Raw genomic sequence first — 20,398 nt, 5'->3', positions numbered from 1 at the left:
GGCAAATTTTAACTGGGTGTGCTCTGGTCTCCTTGTTAAAAGAGACCAGATCCTATTTCCACTAAAGCTAGGGCTTTGCAGCACACTGTGGTCAGTAGACTTGGTGGGGTGGGGGGTGTTTATGCTGGCCTTCTGGGGGAGGGGCCCACTACTCTGGTTCTCAGGCACACTTGCCGTAGTAAAGAAGCACCTGCAGAGTGCATGGGAGTGGAGCTTGGTGTAAGCGGTTTAGGTCACCACTGTTGGCACTGTGCTGTTACTGAAGTTAGTTTATGCTGTGGGACAGGGGAGGGAAATGGCACCAGCCCTCTCGTTCACACTGGAAAGGGGAGTTTGCACCCACCACTGTCTGGGAAGCCCTCCGAGAAGAGCAAACAGTCTCTCTGTTTTCCAAGTGTCCCTGAGATCCCTGCCTTCACCCTATGTCCCAGCTATCTGCCTACACAGCAGTACAGTGCACCTGTGTTGTATCCCAGGCAGGCCCACTGAGTTATAAAACTCTAAACTTTAGGGACAGTGTGGCACAGATGTGCACTGGTCCTCTGGAGAAGGGTCTCACTGGGCTGGTGCTGGTTTGTCTCAGAAAGGCAGTGGCATTGAAGTGCAGGAGCTTGGAGTTTAGAGTAAAGCACAGCAAAAAGCTGGTGCCCAGGTTAGCCACCCTCAGCAGGTGTCTCCGACCTTATGCTAATAAATGGGGCAGTGCAATGGCACCTGCTGGCTATTTTGTCCCCTGAGAGGCACCACCACCTCTCCCAGATGTGCTCCAAGAAGGGAGAACCATTTCTCCCAGTCCATCCAGGGGATCCTCAGATCACACTGTCTGCTCCTGGGCCTCTGCCCTGCTTTCCCACAAGAGCACCACAGGGCCTACCAGGCTCCACACCAGCCACAGTGCAGACTTCGAAAACTTCAGTCTTTGAGCCCCACTGGTTAGAAAAACTCGCCATAATCAGCCCCTCTTGTTTTCCCAGTCAATGACTGGGAAAGTGTTTTCCTTGTACGATTCCCTCTGTGCTTTTCTTTCTTTCTTTCTTTCTTTCTTTCTTTCTTTCTTTCTTTCTTTCTTTCTTTCTTTCTCTCCCTCTCTCCCTCTCTCCGTCTCTCCATGACCATGGCTCCTTCCCCTCTGCAGCACCTGTGATCCTTCTCTCCCCCAAACCATGTCTCTGCACCTCCTACCCTCCACAGTGTGGCCTCTTCTCTCCCCCTAGTTGTGCAGTTTGTTCTGTCCTCAGATTGATTTCTTGGGTGTTCAGAATGATTTGATATTTGTCTAGCTGTGTTCGAGGGGTGAGGCACGCCTAGGGTCCTCCTGCTACTCCACCACCCTAGCCCCCCCACCCCCCACTAACTATGATTCTAGACAAAATAACTGCATTTTCCCTGCTTGATTTTTTCTCTAACTTTGATTGGAAGATAGTGACTTTTCCTGCACATGGGGTTATAAAAGACAAAATATTTTGTGGAATTTGAAGTGCTTTAGAAATGTTCACTACGGTGGCACCTGCCTATAGAGATGCCCTCTCCAAAATAGGGATAAATATGAGTCTATCCTAGGTCCCACCCAAAGCTATTTATGACAGGAAATTCTGGAAGGACTTTGGTAAAGTACTTACATTTGTAGCCTGGCTTAAAGTGTGATCTTTGGGACAGTGTGACATACCAAAGCACAAGTGATGCATGTATACTGTGTAAAGGGTATTTTCTGTTTCCCATTTCTTGTTTTTATTTCCCTCTTCTAGTAAAAAAAGATAGAACTCCTAAGCCAAATATTTACCTTAACTATTACCTTTAAACTCATCTTTCTAAATTTTGGGAGTTATTTTCAGAAGAAAAAATAAATTCAGGTCATTCTTGCTTTCTCACAGTGGAATGAACAAATGATGTGAACAATAATAGAAGAAAGAGCAGGAGCTGGAATAGTTAATATGAACAATTGGTCTTAAATTTTAAACCATTGGCTTTATTTTCTGATTGAAAGGTATAAGGCAAATAGTGGGTCCTGTACCTGAAGCTCTTGACCCTAGGGTGTTCTATTTTTCATTTCTTAGCAGCCAATCAACTTTAAAACATGAAGGAAAAATCCAGAAAATAATCGTAAAGCATTCCTTGGAGAAGTTTCCAAACATGAATAAAAATTAACAAGCCCCCTTCATTGAGCTCAGGTACTGTACTTGGTACTTTACTGAATTATCTCATTCATTTCTAACAAGAGCCCAATGAGGAAGGAGCCTTTAATCTCCATTTTATGAAGCAGAAACTGTGGCCTAGACGAGGTAATTAGAAACTTATCCTAGGTTATACAGCTTCTGGATACAGGGTGGACCATCTTAAGTAATGAAATTTAAAACAAATATTTTATAAATTACTCAAGTAGTTACATATTCTTTGTAAAATAAATCAAAGCTGTAGGAAATACAATTTTTAACAAATCACTGATAACTATATGTTTGTATGTGTGTATATGGTTAACCCTCCCCCCCCCCACCCCGCCACACACACACACACACATCTGAAACACACATAGTAAGTTGATAGTCTTGGTTAACCCTGAGGAAGGAAGGAGAGAAGATATCAGAAATGGAAGTGATGATGGTCAAAAACGTTTTTAGCTTTATCTTGAATGTTTTGACTTTTTGCAAGGAGAGTATTTTCATATATTAATTGTGCAATTTAAATTTATTCAGAAACCCTGAGGACACATTGGCTAACCTCATCGCCCTTTTTCTGGTGACCCTCTCTTCATCCTAGTCTCTACCCAAGAATGTTTAAAACTTTTCAAAGATTACGTGTACATGAGTTACTTGATATAGTGATGATTATAAAGTCATCATTGATGAAGTACAAAGCAGTATAGTATGGTGGTTACAGGCACAGGCCCTGGATCCAGACTGCCTGGGTTTGAATCCTGGCTTCCTTTTTGTATGACCTCTCTGTGCTCCAGTTTCCTCATTTATAAATTTGGGATAATAATACCTATTTTACAGGATTGTTGTGAGTCCTAAATGAGCTATTATATGTACAGCACTTAGTTCTTGGCATATTTTAAGAGCTAGATAAGAGTTACTGCAAATTATCCTAACACTCAGAAAACAACTATGATAAATTGTATATACATCCAAACTTTCTTCTGTGTGTGTGCGTGCCTATATGTGTGTGTGTATATATACACATACATACATGTACATCCAAATACATTCATGTGGGTAAATATAGATGAATTTTTTTATTAAAATTGGATTATACTATTTCTATGTATTGTAATCTTCCTTTTTACTTAACTCTATAGATTGCAAACATCTTTCCATGTCATTAAATGAAGTAATGAATGTTTAAAACAAAACTCAGGTGTATTTGGTTTTAACTAATGTGATACATGGATTCTTTTGACCAAATATGTGAACATATGGTAAGACAGAAATTTCTTGGCTCTGTACTGAGAATCTGGAGTGCTTATAGATATTGAAATATCTTAAATCATTGGCACATTGATATATCTTACTTAAGTGTATTATTATTTGTTTTATTTGTTAAGCAGTGATATTCAGCCTTTTTAAATGTTTGTCTTCAGAGTCAATATGCCAGAGAAAATGGTATTTTTATTTTTTAAGTTTATTTATTTATTTTGAGAGAGAGGGGAAAAGCAGGGGAGGGACAGAGAGAGAGAGAGAGAGAGAGAGAGAGAGAATATCCCAAACAGGCTCCATGCTGTCAGCGCAGAGCCTTGAGCGCAGAGCTCAATCTTACAAATGATGAGATCATGACCTGAGCCAAAATCAAGAGTTGGACACTTAACTGATTGAGCCACCCAGGCACCCCAGAGGATGGTATTTTTGAAGTGTCACAGTAGTAAGGACACTTGGAATACAGTTCTTTGTAAGAAGAAAAAAGATGTATAAAAAGTACATTGATTGTTAAGAAACATATATTTCTTCTTCTGCCCCTTTCTGGCTTTTCAGGAGATGTTTCACAAAGCAGAAGAATTTTTACCCAGAACAGCAAATAGTGAGATGGATGAGATGGACACGTCAGACACCCAGTGGGGCTGGTTTTACTTGGCGGAGTGCGGGAAGTGGCACATGTTTCAGGTACCTCCTTTCCAGAATGAATGTAGCATAAGGGCGTCCCCTTCAGTCAGCATCACTTTGCTGACGCACAAAGTAGCAGTGCAGACCTGGAAGGAAATCAAACCTTAAGGAAATCAGGTAGCTTGACTAAAAGAAAAATGAGAAATTCTTCTAGTCCTTTTCCTTCTCCTTTCCCCAGGTTTTCTCAATCATGTATTTATTTATTTTTTTTTAACGTTTATTCATTTTTTTGATAGAGACAGAGCGTGAGTGGGGGAGGAGCAGAGAGAGAGGGAGACACAGAACCTGAAGCAGGCTCTAAGCCCTGAGCTGTTAGCACAGAGCCCAACGTGGGGCTCGAACTCACGGACCGTGAGATCATGACCTGAGCCGAAGTCGGACGCCCAACCGACTGAGCCACCCAGGCGCCCCTCAATCATGTATTTAGAAGAAGCAGTGCGAGTTCACTGTGTGTACAGAGGCGAGTGTGACTGAGTTGCGTAGTCTCAGTATGGCTGAACAACTGCAAATTCCATTTGGTGAACGAGGAGGAGGGGAAGAGAGCAAGCCCATATTAAGCACCTTGTGTCCGCCAGGTATTATGTTAGATGTTGCAGGTATATTTTCTACTTTAGCCTCACAGCAGCTCTGAAGCAGATGTTAACACTCTGTCTCATGGTCAAAGAGCAAAACTCAGAAAGGCTAACGGAATCTGTCCAGAGTCACGGCTAGTGAATTTCAGCCAGTACCCAGAAGCTTGGTGGTCTTTCTTTACTTAGAAGCCTACCTAAAGAAGATTTAAGTCGAGCCGGTTAGGAAGTTGTAATTTGTAATCATTTGTAGAAATTGTAACAATCTGGAGAGAGGGATTCTCACCAGTTGCTGGAGTTTCTTCGCTGGAAGTCCTTACACCCTTTTGCACACGCCTGCTTAGCGGTGATTCTCCCTGTGTGTGGAAACTAGAACAGGCGCTCAGCTCAGTCAGTTCCCCTCATCACTCCAGTCTCTGTCTCTGTGACCACAGAACCGCCTCTGTGGCCAAGTCATTGACACGAACAGCTGGTAAATGACACTCTCTGGTTTGTCTTAAAGCCGGACACCAACATTCAGTGTACAGTTAGCAGTGAAGATATCGAAAAAAGCTTCAAAACAAACCCTTGTGGCGCCATTTCTTTTACTACTTCCAAATTCAGCTACAAGATAGACTTTGCAGGTATGTTTTTTTTCCCTAATAGTTGTGTGTTTTTAGCATATTGATACAGTAAAATCTACAGTTGTGAAGATGAGAATTAGTTAATATATTTGTGCACAGTGAAATAAATCCTTTTTGTCATACACAAAAATCTCTCTATAAAAATTCAAGATTTAAAATCTTGCACACCATTACCTTTTGTAAAGGAATATTTGTATGCTCATCATACAAAACATGTATGAAGATTGTCATATCTTTTGAGCTTATGTAACAGTTTTCCTCTAAGGAACACAAAACACTTTTTAGCTGTTGTTTTGTTCATCATTGAAATATCTGGGAATCTTTGTATTTTAAGGATCCATCTGAGAGGTTAAGTAACAAAGTCATAGGTAGCTGGTGATAGTTTTAAGACCAAAGTTCAGCTGAACGACCCATCTCTTAGTGTCTTTACCAGAAAACTATTTCTTTAATGGATGTTGCCTTTTGCCATTTTCTGATTTCATTGGCTCTTTCACAGAACAGCCAGCTAATCTGGAAATCAGTCCTACTTTGGATTTCATCCATGATCTATGGGCATGGTTGTAGGTATCCCATGAAAAACCTGTCGGATTCAACTCTTTTAGTTTCAAGCTGTTGGTTTCAGCTGTTTGTGGCATAGAGGCATACAAGACCTAGAAGGGGAGCCTTTTTGTTTTTTAAGGTTTTATTTTTAATTAACCTCTCCACGCAATGTGGGGCTCAAACATACAACTCCAAGGTCAGGAGTCACATGCTGTACTGACTGAGCCAGCCAGGTGCTCTGGAAGGCTTTCTTAATAAAGCGTATTTTGGCTGCCACGTGGTTCAGTCATATAGATGTTCTGTCCTAGTTTCTATGAGTAGTGTCTTTTTGTTGTTGTTGTTGTTGTTCTTTATATATATTTTATTGTCAAATTGGTTTCCATACAACACGTAGTGCTCATCCCAGAAGGTGCCCTCCTCGATGCCCATCACCCACTTTCCCCTCTCCCCCACCCCCCATCAACCCTCAATTTGTTCTCAAGTATTTAAGAGTCTCTTACGGTTTGCCTCCTTCCCTCTCTGTAACTTCCCCCTGCCCCTTCCCCTTCCCCTGGTCTTCTGTTAAGTTTCTCAGGATCCACATATGAGTGAAAACATATGGTATCTGTCTTTCTCTGCCTGACTTATTTCACTTAGCATAATACTCTCCATTTCCATCTACATTGCTACAAATGGCCAGATTTCATTCTTTCTCATTGCCAAGTGGTATTCCATTGTATATATAAACCCCATCTTCTTTATCCATTTGTCGGTTGATGGACATTTAGGCTCTTTCCATAATTTGGCTATTGTTGAAAGTGCTGCTATAATCATTGGAATACAAGTGCCCCTATGCATCAGCACTCCTGTATCCCTTGGGTAGGTTCCTAGCAGTGCTATTTCTGGGTCATAGGGTAGTTCTATTTTTAATTTTTTTAGGAACTTCCACACTGTTTTCCAGAGCGGCTGCCCCAGTTTACATTCCGACCAACAGAGCAAGAGGGTTTCCATTTCTCCACATCCTTGCCAGCATCTATAGTCTCCTGATTTGTTCATTTTGGCCTATGAGTAGTGTCTTTATGGCAGAGTTGTGTTGTGTTGTGGTGTGGGCGGGTGGTGACACTAAGAAAATTCCCTTGGATGAACTAAGGCCCAGAAATGGTGAAGGGGATTTGTCCAGTAAGAGATTGATGCAACCAAATCTCTAATCATTATTGTCCCCCCCCCAAAGTTTTTATTTAATTATTGAGAATTAAAACCATTATATTCTTCTTCCCAACTAACCTATAACTGCTTTTTTATGACATTACTGCCTTCAAGAGCCCTGACATTTGTCTTTTTGCTGCAGTATAGACAGAAGGTATTTGCTAGACCTTTCAGACATCTTGTGTACAAGTGCCAGTTTGAAGCGATACTAAGACGTAGTGATACGCACACACATCAGGCTTCATGTAGAGGATGAAGTTTATCAACACGTTTAATTCAGCAAGCCACACATTTCTGAAAGAATATTTGCTAATAAACTGTATTTTGGGGAGAGCTTTCTCTCCGACCATACAGTTTGTTAAAAAATGTCTTTATCAAAGAATAGGAGTCACATTCAATAATTTAATTCCAGCAGCCCCTCTATATGATGATACTGCATCAAAGGTATCATCAGCATTTCGAATGTACTGTTTGCAAAATTAGCTCCAACTGTTTTGCCATAAGCTGATTCAGGTGCTCTTGGTAAAAATGGTGAAGAGGAAACTCAGAGTGAGGTAGTAGAAGACCCTGCAGCCTTTGCCTCCTGTACTGAGGTGATCTTGCTTTTTCCTGCACAGCGGTGATGCCAGTGTGTGTGCAGAACCTAGGGGAATCCGAAAAGGGCAGGGCACACTTTATATTTTACAGCATTTGCCTGGATGGGTGAAGCTCTTTATTTTGGAATGGAATGATGCCAATTAGATAAGATACACTGACTGGGATCTCAAAGTAAGCCTCAGCACTAAACTTTGTGGGAACGAAGACATGGATCTGGTAACAGTGCCACAGCTAAGGCACAGAAGAGAGAAGAAGATGACACTTCCACTTAGTTATTAGTCTTACCTCACCAGAACCTCTTGAAGAAGCACGTATTTAGTCTAGCTAGATTTTCTATTGTTGGTTTTGGTATATGGTGTAGAGAAGGCCAGAAGTGTACCAATTTTTGAAATTCTGTGAATTCTTTCAGTTTTATAGTGGTAGTGTATCTTTTTATCATTCCCAAAATTTTTGGAGCAATCAAAGTACACTTCCCATTCATAACCTGACCAGAAGATTCGGTACTATAATTTTATTCTCTTTCTAATACTCTTCATTTTCCTAAGTCTTGCACCGTAGCATCAGCTTAAGCTTAAGTGTGCTACAGAAAGGTGCAGACCCTGTGTACTGAGCAGTCTGAGCCTAGCATCCTGTGTGTGAGCGAATGATGAAGCCATGTTCCCTGAATAGCGCTCCTAGGATGTCATGAATAGATGTGTGCAAGGGGTCCTTGATACACTGTGCTCACCAGCGCCTCCCCAAGTGCCATGGTTCCGGATCACCATGTGCTGTGGCTACACATCTTCGTGACTATTTGTAGCACAATCTGTCCCTACCGCCTATCTAATATCTTTGTCTTTGCCTACAGAAATGAAGCAAATGAATCTCATCACTGGAAAACAGCGCTTAATAAAAAGAGCCCCCTTTTCTATCAGTGCTTTCAGGTATTGTAAAGAGAACAGGGATAGAGAGAGTGGGCTTTCCTCCTCTTTTTGAGTATTTGACAGAGGCACAAATAGGCTGAAAATGTTTGGGTAGCTTATTTAACGATCTTGATGTTGGTCTTTTCATGGCTGAATTTTGCATTAGTTGATGAAGTACAGTATGATGGTTGTCTGCCCTTGTTTCCTTTCCTGTTATGCTCTTCATTTCCCCTTCTGTATTTACATTTTTCATGTCTTTAGGATGGTCACAGAATGCCATATGGTCTCTGCTATAAATCCTTAAAATAGCTTGCTGAAGTAGGTTTGAATTAACTTGTAAAGACTCTAGAGCCATCCAGTTATATGGGCTACTTATAACTCCTAGGCACTTGCCCCCTTTTTCTCTACCTCCACTGAGCCCCATTGGGCAACTCCTGGGAGTGATTCTAAATCTGTAATGACTAAAGGAGACCTAAAGAAGGTGTGAGCTCTGTGGGACGGCAGCACAGCCCTCTGCTCCTGGCTCTGGGTCGCACATTGTCCTGTTTGGTTTCTCTGGCGGTACACAGCCCTAAAAGAGAGCTGTAGATGCCAGAAAAGAGTAAGTATTTGTTATTCCTGTGAATGAAATTGAAGGGGAAAATCTTCGGGAGCATACCTCCTACTTTCTGTCATGGTCCCTCAAGTAAATATTGCTGTTCAAAGAACATAAAATAAAACAGAAAAAAAAATGGTAGCATGTGAATTGGAAGGGATACCCCTTTACTCTTTCCAAGGAGATATTTTGAAACAAGGATTCAAATAAGGAAAGAAATTCTTTAAGTTTCTATCAGTCTGTTTCTTAAGGCTTTTGGCTTATATTTTAGCATCCTGATTTAAAAGTTATGTAAGCACTTTTATAACAAATGCCCTAGTACTGCTGTGGAATGTGGAGGATATTATTTTCTTACCCACCACATCATATCTTTATTCTTAGGCACAAGGAATATAATAAACGAATTTCTTAGCTTCCCAAGGGTATGTAATCTAGGGAAAAAATGGGACATAATAACGGAAAATGTTATTGTAATTGTACGTTATTATTTCTGGTATACTTTGGAGGAGAGAAGCAACAACACTATGGGGCCGAACACTTTGTTCTGACACAGAGGATACAAATCATAGAGCAAAGACAGGAGAGGGAGAGAATTAACCAGAATGGACGAGAATAAGCAGGTTAATAGCAGAGGAGAACAGTTAGGTATGCCACAGTAGAGCGATGCTGGTAAGTGGGTGTTGATACAGAAATTATTTACGCAGGAATATATCAAGTGTGTATTACACAAGGTGAATAGTTCACATTTCCTACTGGCCAGGAAATTACAATTAATTAAGGCTACGGTCTACATAAAAATTAAAACAACACAAACAAAAAAACCCTTTTACATAGCTAAAAGGTACTCCAGGCAAAGTAAAAAAAAAAAACCAACAAAAACAAAAAACAAGCAACAACTGGGAGAAGTATTGTTACTCATGATCATAAAGGGCTCATCTCTGTAATATATGAAGTACTCCTAGGAATCTCTGAATGGTAGAAGACCAGCAAATCATTAGAAACATCTGGCCTCACTCAGAATCAGAGAAGTACAAATTACACCAATTTTTTACTATCAGATTGTCAAAAATTCAAAAGTTTGATAATGTGCCTTTTTGGAGAGGTTGTTGGAAGTAGGGATTCTCTACATTTCTGGTGGTAATGTTAATGAGCATAACCTTCAGAGAGGGCATTTGGACAGTATCTGCCAGAATCTAAATAATAGTCTTTGACCCGGAAATTCCATCTCACAGATGTCCTCCTACAGATATACAAGTAGACAGGTAAGATGGCAAAAGAATCAGTTTGTGGTTTTGCAGCATTCTTAACAGTAGCAAAAAGTCAGAGACATGCTAAATACCATCAACAAGGGACATACATAAATTATGGTATGTCGGTACCATGGAACTTTCTGCATCTGCAAAATAGATCGCACTCATTTGTTCAACCAGTAGGTATTGCATGAGCCAGGTTCTGTGGTAGGGGCTGGGAATGAGGTTACTCTCTATCTATTGATGCAGAAAGATCTCTAAGAACATATTAAGTTGGGGGGGGGGATGGCTGCAGAAAAACCCCGTAAATTTTATGTGTGGGGGAAAAATTTGGCTTGTGTGAACCTAAAGAAGTCTGGAAGAATACCCCCAAAGACTAAAAAAAACAAAACAAAACAAAACAAAAAACCAAAACTGATTACTTGGAGTTGGGGCAAGAGTTGAAAATTGGACAGACTAATTTTCACTGTTTGTTTCTTTAAATGTGTTGTTTCTTTATATGTGTTAATTTTCAAATCATATGATTGTAGGATCTTTTCAAAAATTAAAATGAGCTTTAGAAATTAAGCTAAAGATAGGCTTGAAATTTATGACTTTCTTCCAGTAACCTCCAGTCCCCAAGGAGGATTAGTATGTCCTTTTCAACCTTTTGCCATTAAGCCCTCCAACTTACTTTTTTTCTGTGTTTACATCCAGTGGCTTCAACTTGGTGGGCAGGTTTTTCAAAGTTTCACTGGCTTCACTGGGTGAATTAATGCAGGCTGTGTATGGGGAAGAGAGGGCAGTAAACAGAGAATGGCTTAGGTGTGAGTTAGAGCTTGAAGCACATTGCATGTATTGCCAAGAGGTTTGGATTTTATTTGATAGGCAGTATCAGTCTTTTAGAGGGTTTTGTTCTGTTTTGATTTTAAATTGAGAGTTTCATTTCTTCTTGGAAATTCCTTTTCTTTATCTAAAATCTTCCTTACATTTTAAAGGAATTGTGACAATTAAAAAAAAAAAACATGACAGCATTAAACAACTGTTTGTGAAATTTTGATGTTATTTAAGACTGGATGTTTTCCACCAGAGTTTTCAATTCCGCACCTAAAAAAGTAGCACACAGAAGACATGCAGTAAATATTTGAAAATAAAGAGCCGAGAGCTTCAGTTCATTGCGTTTGTCACAATGCCCTAGACGTGAAAATTCAGCTTTGGAGAAAAGGTGAAATTAAAGCACTGACAATGATTATTATCAGCTTCTAATATTTTGTCTTGTCTTTTGCTATGTAAAGTTATATCTGTGAAAACGAGGCTATCCCCATGCCCCCGCACTGGGAGAACGTGAACACTGACGTGCCCTATCAGGTAAGAGCAGAGCTGATGAACCCCACTGTGGAAGAGCGGAAAGGGCCCCAGTAAAACTATGCAAACTTCTTTTTCCAGCTTATTCCTTTGCACAATCAAACACATGAGTATAATGAAGTTGCTAGTCTCTTTGGGAAAACAATGGATCGCCACAGAATTAAAAGAATTCAGAGAATTCAAAATCTGGACTTGTGGGAGTTCTTCTGCAGGTGAGACGGTGTCCAACCTGAACCCTCTCTTTGGCCTCTAAGACCTTTGTAGTCTTAGAGATAGCAAAACATAGATGTCTAACCGGACTGCCCCTCAGGTGCTGTACCACTTGTGGAGATGCGCTGTGTGTTTCTCTTGTGGTATCTCAACCCTGTCTGTCAGTACTCCTCCTCAGCACTCTCGGGGAGTGACACAGAGCTTTCCTAGAGGTGAAGGTCAGGTTCACTTCCAGCCCTGTGACACTACCCCCAAGGGCAAAGACCCCCTCTCCTTGCCAGGTGCAGAACTGTGCAGTCTTGGCTGAAATCTGCATTAGAAGGGAATCTAGGGAGCTCTTTAGTTTTGTTGACATTACTTTGGTGGTACAGACCTGTCTGTGGAATTAGAAGTCTCTGGAAACATTGTTGAACTCATTTATTTATTTTTTATTTTTTAGAGAGAAGGAGGGTGCATGTGCCAGTCGGGAAGAGGCTGAGGGAAAGGGAGAGAAAATCCCAAGCAGGTTCCACACCCAGCATACAGCCTGACTCGGGGCTCGATCCCACCAACGTTACATGATGACCTGAGCCTAAACCAAGATTCATACGCTTAACCACCTGAGCCACCCAGGCACCCCAACATTGCTGAAATTTTTTTAAAAAGCAATTACACTATCTTGCCTCTAGTCATTTGCTTATTTTGTTTTGGAGGACATTGTGGAACATACTTTCAAATGTCTTGTTAGGCCCAAAGTTTAGGTAGTAGATTTACTGCTTAATTTAGGGTATAAACGAGCCATTGGATTGCTCAGTATGCACTTCATCTAAAAATAAAGTCCATTAAAGAAAACTTAAATGTATTGTCCAAATTAACCTGTTGTGCTGTATTTTTTAATAGCAAATGCTACTTAAAATAAGTGGTTTATAAGTGGAAATATTTTTATTAAATTTTTATTTGTTTTTATTAAATATTTAAATTAAATTTATGAGGATAGTTGATTTTTAATTTTTTAAATATAAGCAGGCATTTAATATTTGCTCAGGAAAATTTCAAATAATAGAATCTAATATAATGAATATCCATCATCCTGACTTAACATATTTAACCACACATAATCCATTTCCTTTTTTGTTTTCTATTGTTGTTGCTGAAGTATTTCAAAGAAAATTGCAGACCTTAACTCATTTCATTCGCATATACTTGAAAATTAGGCTGACTTTTGTTTGGTAATGATACATGGAATTCTTTCATGCTCCTGATAAGTAGTTAATATGGCCTGAATATATTCCTGGTTTTATTGTCATAATAGTTTATGGTAAAATAAGGGGTTTCAGCTTGTATTCTTTATAGTCCTGAGTCTTTGGACCAAGCTAACTTTTATTTCTGACAGTAATGAGTTTAACTGAGTGTAGAAGGTTTTGTTGGGTTCTTTTTTTTCTTTTTTAATGTGAAATTTATTGTCAGATTGTTTCCATACAACACCCAGTGTTCATCCCAACAGGTGCCCTCCTCAATGCCCATCACCCACCCTCACCTTCCTCCCCCCCCACCATTTAACCTCAGTTTATTCTCACTTTTATTGGGTTCTTGTTGACATGATTCTTTTGTTGAGGAAGATGGAGGCCTCTCTCCCCTTAAATTTTATTCTCTCAGTGGATAAAGTGAGTTTTTCTAAAATGGTCTGATGAAAACTTAATTCATTATTCTTAATCAGGCCTCTGAAGTGGAGTTCAGTTTTAACTAAACTCATAACTAGAGTTGTCTCAATTTAATCGTAGTGGTAAAAATGTACCAGTAAATCCACATGTTTAAACATTGTACACTAGGAATTTCACTGAAAAAGTATCACTCTGTTCACGCCCTTCATGATTTTATGTAATGTTGGCCTATAGAAATCTGTGATGGTAAATGAACCTATCACCTGCTATGACATTAGAAAATACTGGGTCTTGTAGTAAGGACAACCTGTTATTTTGACATCTCCATTAAGAACTAAAATCCTGGTCAATCTTGTTGTCACATAACCTCTGACTCACCGTATGGGTGGTCAGACATCCATTTCCATGTCGCTCAGTCCTTTTTTTTTTTTTACTTTTCTCCTTTCTTCTTCAAAAAAAACTTTTTTGTTTTTGTTTACTTATTTTTGAGAGATAGAGAGAGAGATACAGAGGGTGAGCAGGGGAGGAGCAGAGGGAGAGGGAGACACAGAATCCGAAGCAGGCTCCAGGCTCTGAGCTGTCAGCACAGAGCACAATGCAGGACTCGAACTCAGGAGCTGTGAGATCATGACCTGAGCTGAAGTTGAACGCCCAACTGACTGAGCCACCCAGGTGCCCCTCTCCTTTCTTCTAATAAATATGTCAGAGTACCTACTTTGTGACATGCACTTTCCTAGGCACACATGGGATATAGCAGTATACAGGACCATAATTTAGACAAGGAGCCAGACAATTGCATCACAAAATAAAAATGAAAATTAAGATGAGTGGTTAGAGAAGAAGGTAGAAAGGTAGTCAGGAGGTTGAGCATGGAGGAGTTTGCAGTAGAGCCATTGTAATAGTTGTGTGATTTTCTTCAGTAGCCTTACCAGAGTTGAACTGACCCAGAGTTGAGGTCAGAGAGTCTGAAGGAGTAGGCCATGCAGGGCCTTATAAATCAAACTGAGGGGTTTGGATTTTTTTTCCTGGGACTGTGGAAAGCCATTATAGAATTTTAAGCAAGAGAATGATCAATATGATTTGCATTTTAGAAAAATAATTTAGCAGGCTGTACTGTGGAGAAGGGGTCTAAAGCAGTGGTCTCAGTTAGGAGTGATTTTGCCCATCAGGGGATATTTGTCAATGACTGGAGATGACTTTTAATTGTCATGTGGTGGGGTGAGGAATTAATACTGGTATCTAATGGGGAGAAGGCGTGGGTGCAAAACATCCTACAGTGCACAAGACAGCCTCCCACAACAATTATTTAGCCCAAAATGGCAATAGTGCCAAGGTTGAGAAACCCTGGTTTAAAGGGGTCACAATCAGAAGCAGGGAGACCAGTTTAGGAAATTGTTTCAGTAATTAAACTGAGCCACACTGGGTGGCTTGAACCGAAGTGGTATGTGCTGTGTTGGGAGGAAGAGGACGGTTTTGAGATATCAAGGATGTAGAATCATGATTTAATGTATTCAGTGGTGTGGGTAAGGAGATGGGAAAGAGAACTCCAGAGTTTCTGACTCATTTCGGTTGACTAACGGAAAATGGGCAGAAACAGATTTTGGTCTTTGTCTTTAGGGAGGATGGGCAGGAAGCAGTAGTCGGTACATGTGTCATAGCTCAGGAGAGTGGTGTAGACTAGAAATAAAAGTTTTGGAGTTGTTAGGAAATGTGAGGTAGTAGAAGCTGTAGAATTGATAAGATGACCAGGAAGTGTATGTAGATTAAGAAAAGAAGAGGACCAAGGGCTGAACTCTGCAAGGGATGAACAGAGGAAAACTCAAGAAAGAAACTGAGAAGTAACAACCACAGAAAGTGGAAGAAAAACAATATACGGTGGAGTCACAGAAACCAAAGGGAGAGAGTGGTTTAAGCAAGTAGGTCTCATCCTCAGGGTCACATACAAAAGAGATGCCAAACAAGATGATATTGAATTTCTCCTTTGGATTTTGCAACAAGGTCATTGGTACCCTTGATGAGAGCAATGTTGGTAGATGCTATATTGTGTATACACCAAATGTGACAGCTCTTCCAAGAAGCTTAGCAGTGAAGAGGAGGAGGGATGTGAGAAGATGGGTACCATGGAGTTAAGAAAGGTGTCTTTGTTTTGTTCTGCTAAGATTTTTGAATTTAAAGATGGGAGGGACCTAAGCATGTATAAATTACAACAGGAAGGAACCCAGGGAGGGGGAGTTTAAAGGACAAGAGAAAGGGGAGAGTAATTGATGCATTTAGACTCCTAAAGAGGTGTGATGGCATGGAATTCAGAGAATTTACTAGAATGTACAGAAGGAGCCAGACAAGGGTGGGCCAGTCATGTTTATAGATGAGTGGAGGTAGAGGATGAGGAGAGGGGTTAGGTTATGGAATTCCTGAAACTTTGAGTGTCCTTGGTGAACTAAGCAAGGTCACCTACAGAGAATGAAGGGTTAGGGAATGTGGATAAGAGAGAGCGATAGGGGAAGAGGGGAGATTTGGAATGGCCACTATGGAAAATGGGGAGAAAGAGCTAACTTGGGGACCATAGCATTTCCATCAGTGCTGAGGGTTTAGCTGATGTTGGAATATGTGAATTTGGAGTAGGGACCACGGGGATGTTGTGTGATCTATTTCAGCAGTCCATATGTAAAAGCAGAGAGTGGAGGTGATTGGGTTGACCCAGGGTTGGGCAGGATACGGCATCAAGGAAATGAGAGCAGTGAAAGGTGCTACCTCACTAAGAATATGGATTTAGGGGAGCGGTGCTCCAAATCACCTGCAGAGCTCTTTAACATGCGGCAATGTCTATCACCCATCCCGGGTCTACTAAATTAGAGCCTCTGTGTTCTGACACTTTTACCTTTCAAAAGTTCTGCAAGTGATTCTGATGGAGAATCAGCAGCCAGGATGGAGAACCACTGGTCTGAACCTAGGCGAACTTCCTTCAATCTGGAGCATGAAGATATTCCTGTTGCGATTCAGGACGCATGGCAACTTAGCCCTTTTGGCACCCTAGTCCCTGAGATGGTGGGTAATTGTAAGATACCTTCAAAAAGTAGGTGCTGCAGTATTTTCTGTAAGTTCAGAAATGACTGTGGGGTTGGGCATAGGTGGGCAGGGTTGTGAAGAACTTAGTGTAGCTTGAGTCCTATGATGTTTCCCAAAGGTTTAGCTGCAGCCCAAGAGGTCCTAGAGTTCAATGTGAACCTTTCTGGAACCTCAAGGCCATAGTATGTGAGGCTGCACATTTCATGGGTGCCTTAGTAGTTGGCACTAGAATAAATTATGCTGTGGGGATGCAAAGCTTTGCCCCCCACCCCCCCGCCACTCTGCCTTCAACTGGTATATGCCACATCCAATCCAGTGACTCAGCAGATTTTCAATGCTCACACTAAGAGAGACTCAAGTGAATTTTCAAATTAGAAATTATTTTAATTTCTAAAAGAAATTAATGAGTGAATATCCTGATTTTGAAGTGCATTCTAGTCATTACAGATGGTAAAGCTTGACCTTAGAAAGATGTATACTAAACAAATATTTACTTGGGGAAAAAGAGTACAAATTCACTAGTGCCCAGCTAACTAAGAGGATTACCATAGTGGTAGACAGCTGAGCCCCTTAGACAACACAACTTGATTTCTACAATATGGTTGACAAAGGTGCTTATGCTGGAGGCAAGATAGATGTATGCCAGTGGTAGTATGAAGAGAAAAACTAATACCCAGTTACAAGTATTGGGCAGAGAGTAACTTGAGTGGCATGCATGCTTTCTTCTTGAGACCTTCAACATTTCGATTGTTAATTTGGATAGAAATGTAGAAGGCTTACTTATCACGCTTGTGAAAGCTTTAAAACTAGAAAGGGTAGGGGCGCCTGGGTGGCTCAGTCGGTTGGGCGGCCAACTTCGGCTCAGGTCATGATCTTGCGGTCCGTGAGTTCGAGCCCCGCATTGGGCTCTGTGCTGACAGCTCAGAGGCTGGAGCCTGTTTCAGATTCTGTGTCTCCCTCTCTCTGACCCTCCCCCATTCATGCTCTGTCTCTCTGTCTCAAAAATAAATAAACGTTAAAAAAAAAAAATAAAACTAGAAAGGGTAGCTTATTTGTTGTGTAAATGAATCATGAATAGAAAGACTTTGGAAGATTGAAACAAATTTGTGAAAACAAATTATCTTTTTTTTTAAAGATTTTTTTCCTTGCTTAGAACAGCAACAAATGTGTATCATAAGAAAACAGACAAAAGTCAGTACCTAAAGGTCTAAAAAAGAAAGTTGGCAAATTTGTTCGTAGTGAAAACATGCTGGGTTTTTCTGAAGTAAATATTTGTTTCATGCACATCCTTCTAACACCATGCTTAATGATCTGAAAGACCATCACCAGTAGATCAAAGCATATACATTGAAGTTTTTTTTTTTTTTTAATTTTGCTTATTTATTTGGAGAACGACGGAGACAGCAAGAGTAGGGGAGGGGCAGAAAGAGAGAGGGAGAGAATCCCAAGCAGACTCCATGCTGCCAGTGCAGAGCCCAATGCTGGGCTTGAATTCACGAAACCACGAGATCATGACCTGAGCCAAAATCAAGAGTCAGACACTTAACCGACTGAGCCACCCAGGCACCCTTGAAGTTTTGATACATATTGTCAAATGACTCTTGAGAAAGACCATTTCCATTTCTGTCACTTTTAAAAAGTTTATTTAATTTGAGAGAGAGGGAGAATGAGAGGGTGAGGGGCAGAGAGAATCCCAAGCAGGCTCTGCACTGTGTGGGGCTCGAACTCACTGTGAGATCATGACCTGAGCCAAAATCAAGAGTTGGACCCTCAGCCAACTGAGCCACCCAGGTGCCCCACCATTTCTCTCGTTTAAATGCAAGTATCATTCCCCCACATAGTCACTAACCTGCATGTTGTTTATCAATTATGTATTTTAAAAAATTACTATGTCAAGTTTAATCGAAATGAACCTACTACATTAGGTTTATAAATCAGTTGTACCAATATAGGAAGCCAAAAAGAGATCTGGTTTGAGAAAGTCTTGGAGGTTCTGAGTGAGTACAGAATTGTGTTTTGAGTGACTACAAATTCACGCCTCTGCTGCAAAATGAACTCGGTGGTACACCAGGAGAGCCGTGCTGGCTGATGGTATCTGGACTTTTTCTATTTCTTACCAACATTTATAAATTAGAAGGTATCCAGCAGACTCTTGTCAACTAAAGGCTGTCCAGGATAGAAAAAGGCCTGGAAGCCATGCCCTCTGAGAATAGTTGAGGGAATGGATGTTTAACCTCTAGAAGAAAGCCTAGGTTGGTGTTCATTGGTTGTATTTTGGAGAATCACAGAGTTGTTACATATAAGTGATCGGAGTTGTTCTGTGTTCAGGAGAGAATTACTGGGACCAATCAGTAGACATTAACAAGAAGTCAGATTTTGGTTCAGTGCTGCAGGCGACGTCCTTCCTAACCATTCTAGCTGATCACAGAGAGTTGTGCTGTCGTGCAAAGCGTGTACTGGAATTAATTGAAGCAGATGTTAAGTAGCTATTTATCAGAGATATCATGAGGGGAGGGGATTTTTAAATTTTTAAGATCTCTTTTCTATGAAGTATTTCATAGAAATATGGAAATGCTGCAGTTAGTTCACAGACACCCTTGTACCTGACAATGAGATTTAACATTTTGATATTTGTTACATTTTTTAATATTTTCTTCATTTTTGTATATGGGCTTTTTCATTTTTTAGTGTATTTTTAAATTTTATTTTTATTACTGAAGTTTAGTTGACACACAGTGTTGTATTAGTTTTGGGTGTACAACATAGCGATTCAACAATTCTACATGTGACTCGCTGCTCATCAAAATACACGTATTCCCATCGGTCACCGTAGTGTTATCACAATATCATTGACTCTACTCCCTGTGCTGTGCTTTTCATCTCCATGACTGTTTAGTTTTATGTTTATTTGTTCTTATTTATTTATTTTTATTTGAGTATAGTTGATGTACAGTGTTACAGTAGTTTTAGGCATACAGCATGACGATTCAACTTCTCTGTACACAATGCCCTGCTCACCACAAGTATAGCTACCATCTGTCACCATACAAGGCTATTACAATATCATTGGCCATATTCCCTATTCTGTGTCTTTTATTCCTGTGACTTATTCATTCCATGACTGGAAGCCTGTGTCTCCCTCTCCCCTTCACCCATTTTGCCCGGCCCCCTAACCCCCTGCCCTCTGGCAACCATCAGTTTGTTCTCTGTATTTATAGGTCTGATTATGGTTTTTTTTTGTTTATACATTTGTTTTAGATTCCACATGTGAGTGAGATCATATGATATTTGTCTTTCTCAGTCTGACTTATTTCACTTAGCATAATAGGTCTATCCATGTTGTTGCAGATGGCAAGATCTTATTCTTTTTTATGGCTGCTTAATATTACACTGTGTGTGTGTGTGTGTGTGTGTGTGTGTGTGTACACACCACATCTTCTTTATCCATTTGCCTATCAATGGACACTTGGGCTGCTTCCATATCTTAGTTATTATAAATAATGCTGCGATAAACATAGGAGTGCATGTGTATTGTTTGGGCTTTTTTAAAGATACAAACATTACAAATACAGTGGAAGTGTTTATCCCATCCCCTTCCTGTTCTGTTTTCCTCCTGAGGCTGGTGTTCTACCTTCTTGCCCATGTTTTTATATTTTTTACTACCTATATGTGTTCATATACAATATACAGTATTGAGTCATTTGTCTCTTTCTGCAACATTCCTTTTGCATTCAACATTATTTTTCAAGAGTTGTCTATTTAGTACATGTAGATCTGGTTTATTTT

General features: G+C 40.3%; 1 protein-coding gene across 4 annotated transcripts in view; it reads left to right on the top strand.

Annotated features, from left to right (window-relative positions):
* The window catches only part of PARP11 (poly(ADP-ribose) polymerase family member 11), a 57,062-nt gene that overhangs the window by 21,500 nt on the left and 15,164 nt on the right, over nt 1–20,398 (top strand). For 2 of the 4 annotated variants that reach the window (XM_049624922.1, XM_049624921.1), the window contains 5 exons: nt 3,963–4,091; nt 5,163–5,283; nt 8,453–8,528; nt 11,627–11,699; nt 11,778–11,908. In XM_049624922.1, coding sequence (XP_049480879.1) covers nt 3,963–4,091; nt 5,163–5,283; nt 8,453–8,528; nt 11,627–11,699; nt 11,778–11,908 — 530 coding nt within the window. Of the gene's footprint in view, nt 1–2,054; nt 2,169–3,962; nt 4,092–5,162; nt 5,284–8,452; nt 8,529–11,626; nt 11,700–11,777; nt 11,909–20,398 lie in introns of those variants that run through there. The other 2 variants (XM_049624924.1, XM_049624925.1) reach the window with 2 other exon arrangements.

Source organism: Panthera uncia, chromosome B4 (genome assembly GCF_023721935.1).
Source record: "Panthera uncia isolate 11264 chromosome B4, Puncia_PCG_1.0, whole genome shotgun sequence".
NCBI classification, from domain to species: domain Eukaryota; kingdom Metazoa; phylum Chordata; class Mammalia; order Carnivora; family Felidae; genus Panthera; species Panthera uncia.
The sequence above is the reverse complement of the archived record's forward strand: the minus strand, read 5'-3'. Positions and strand labels throughout refer to the sequence as shown.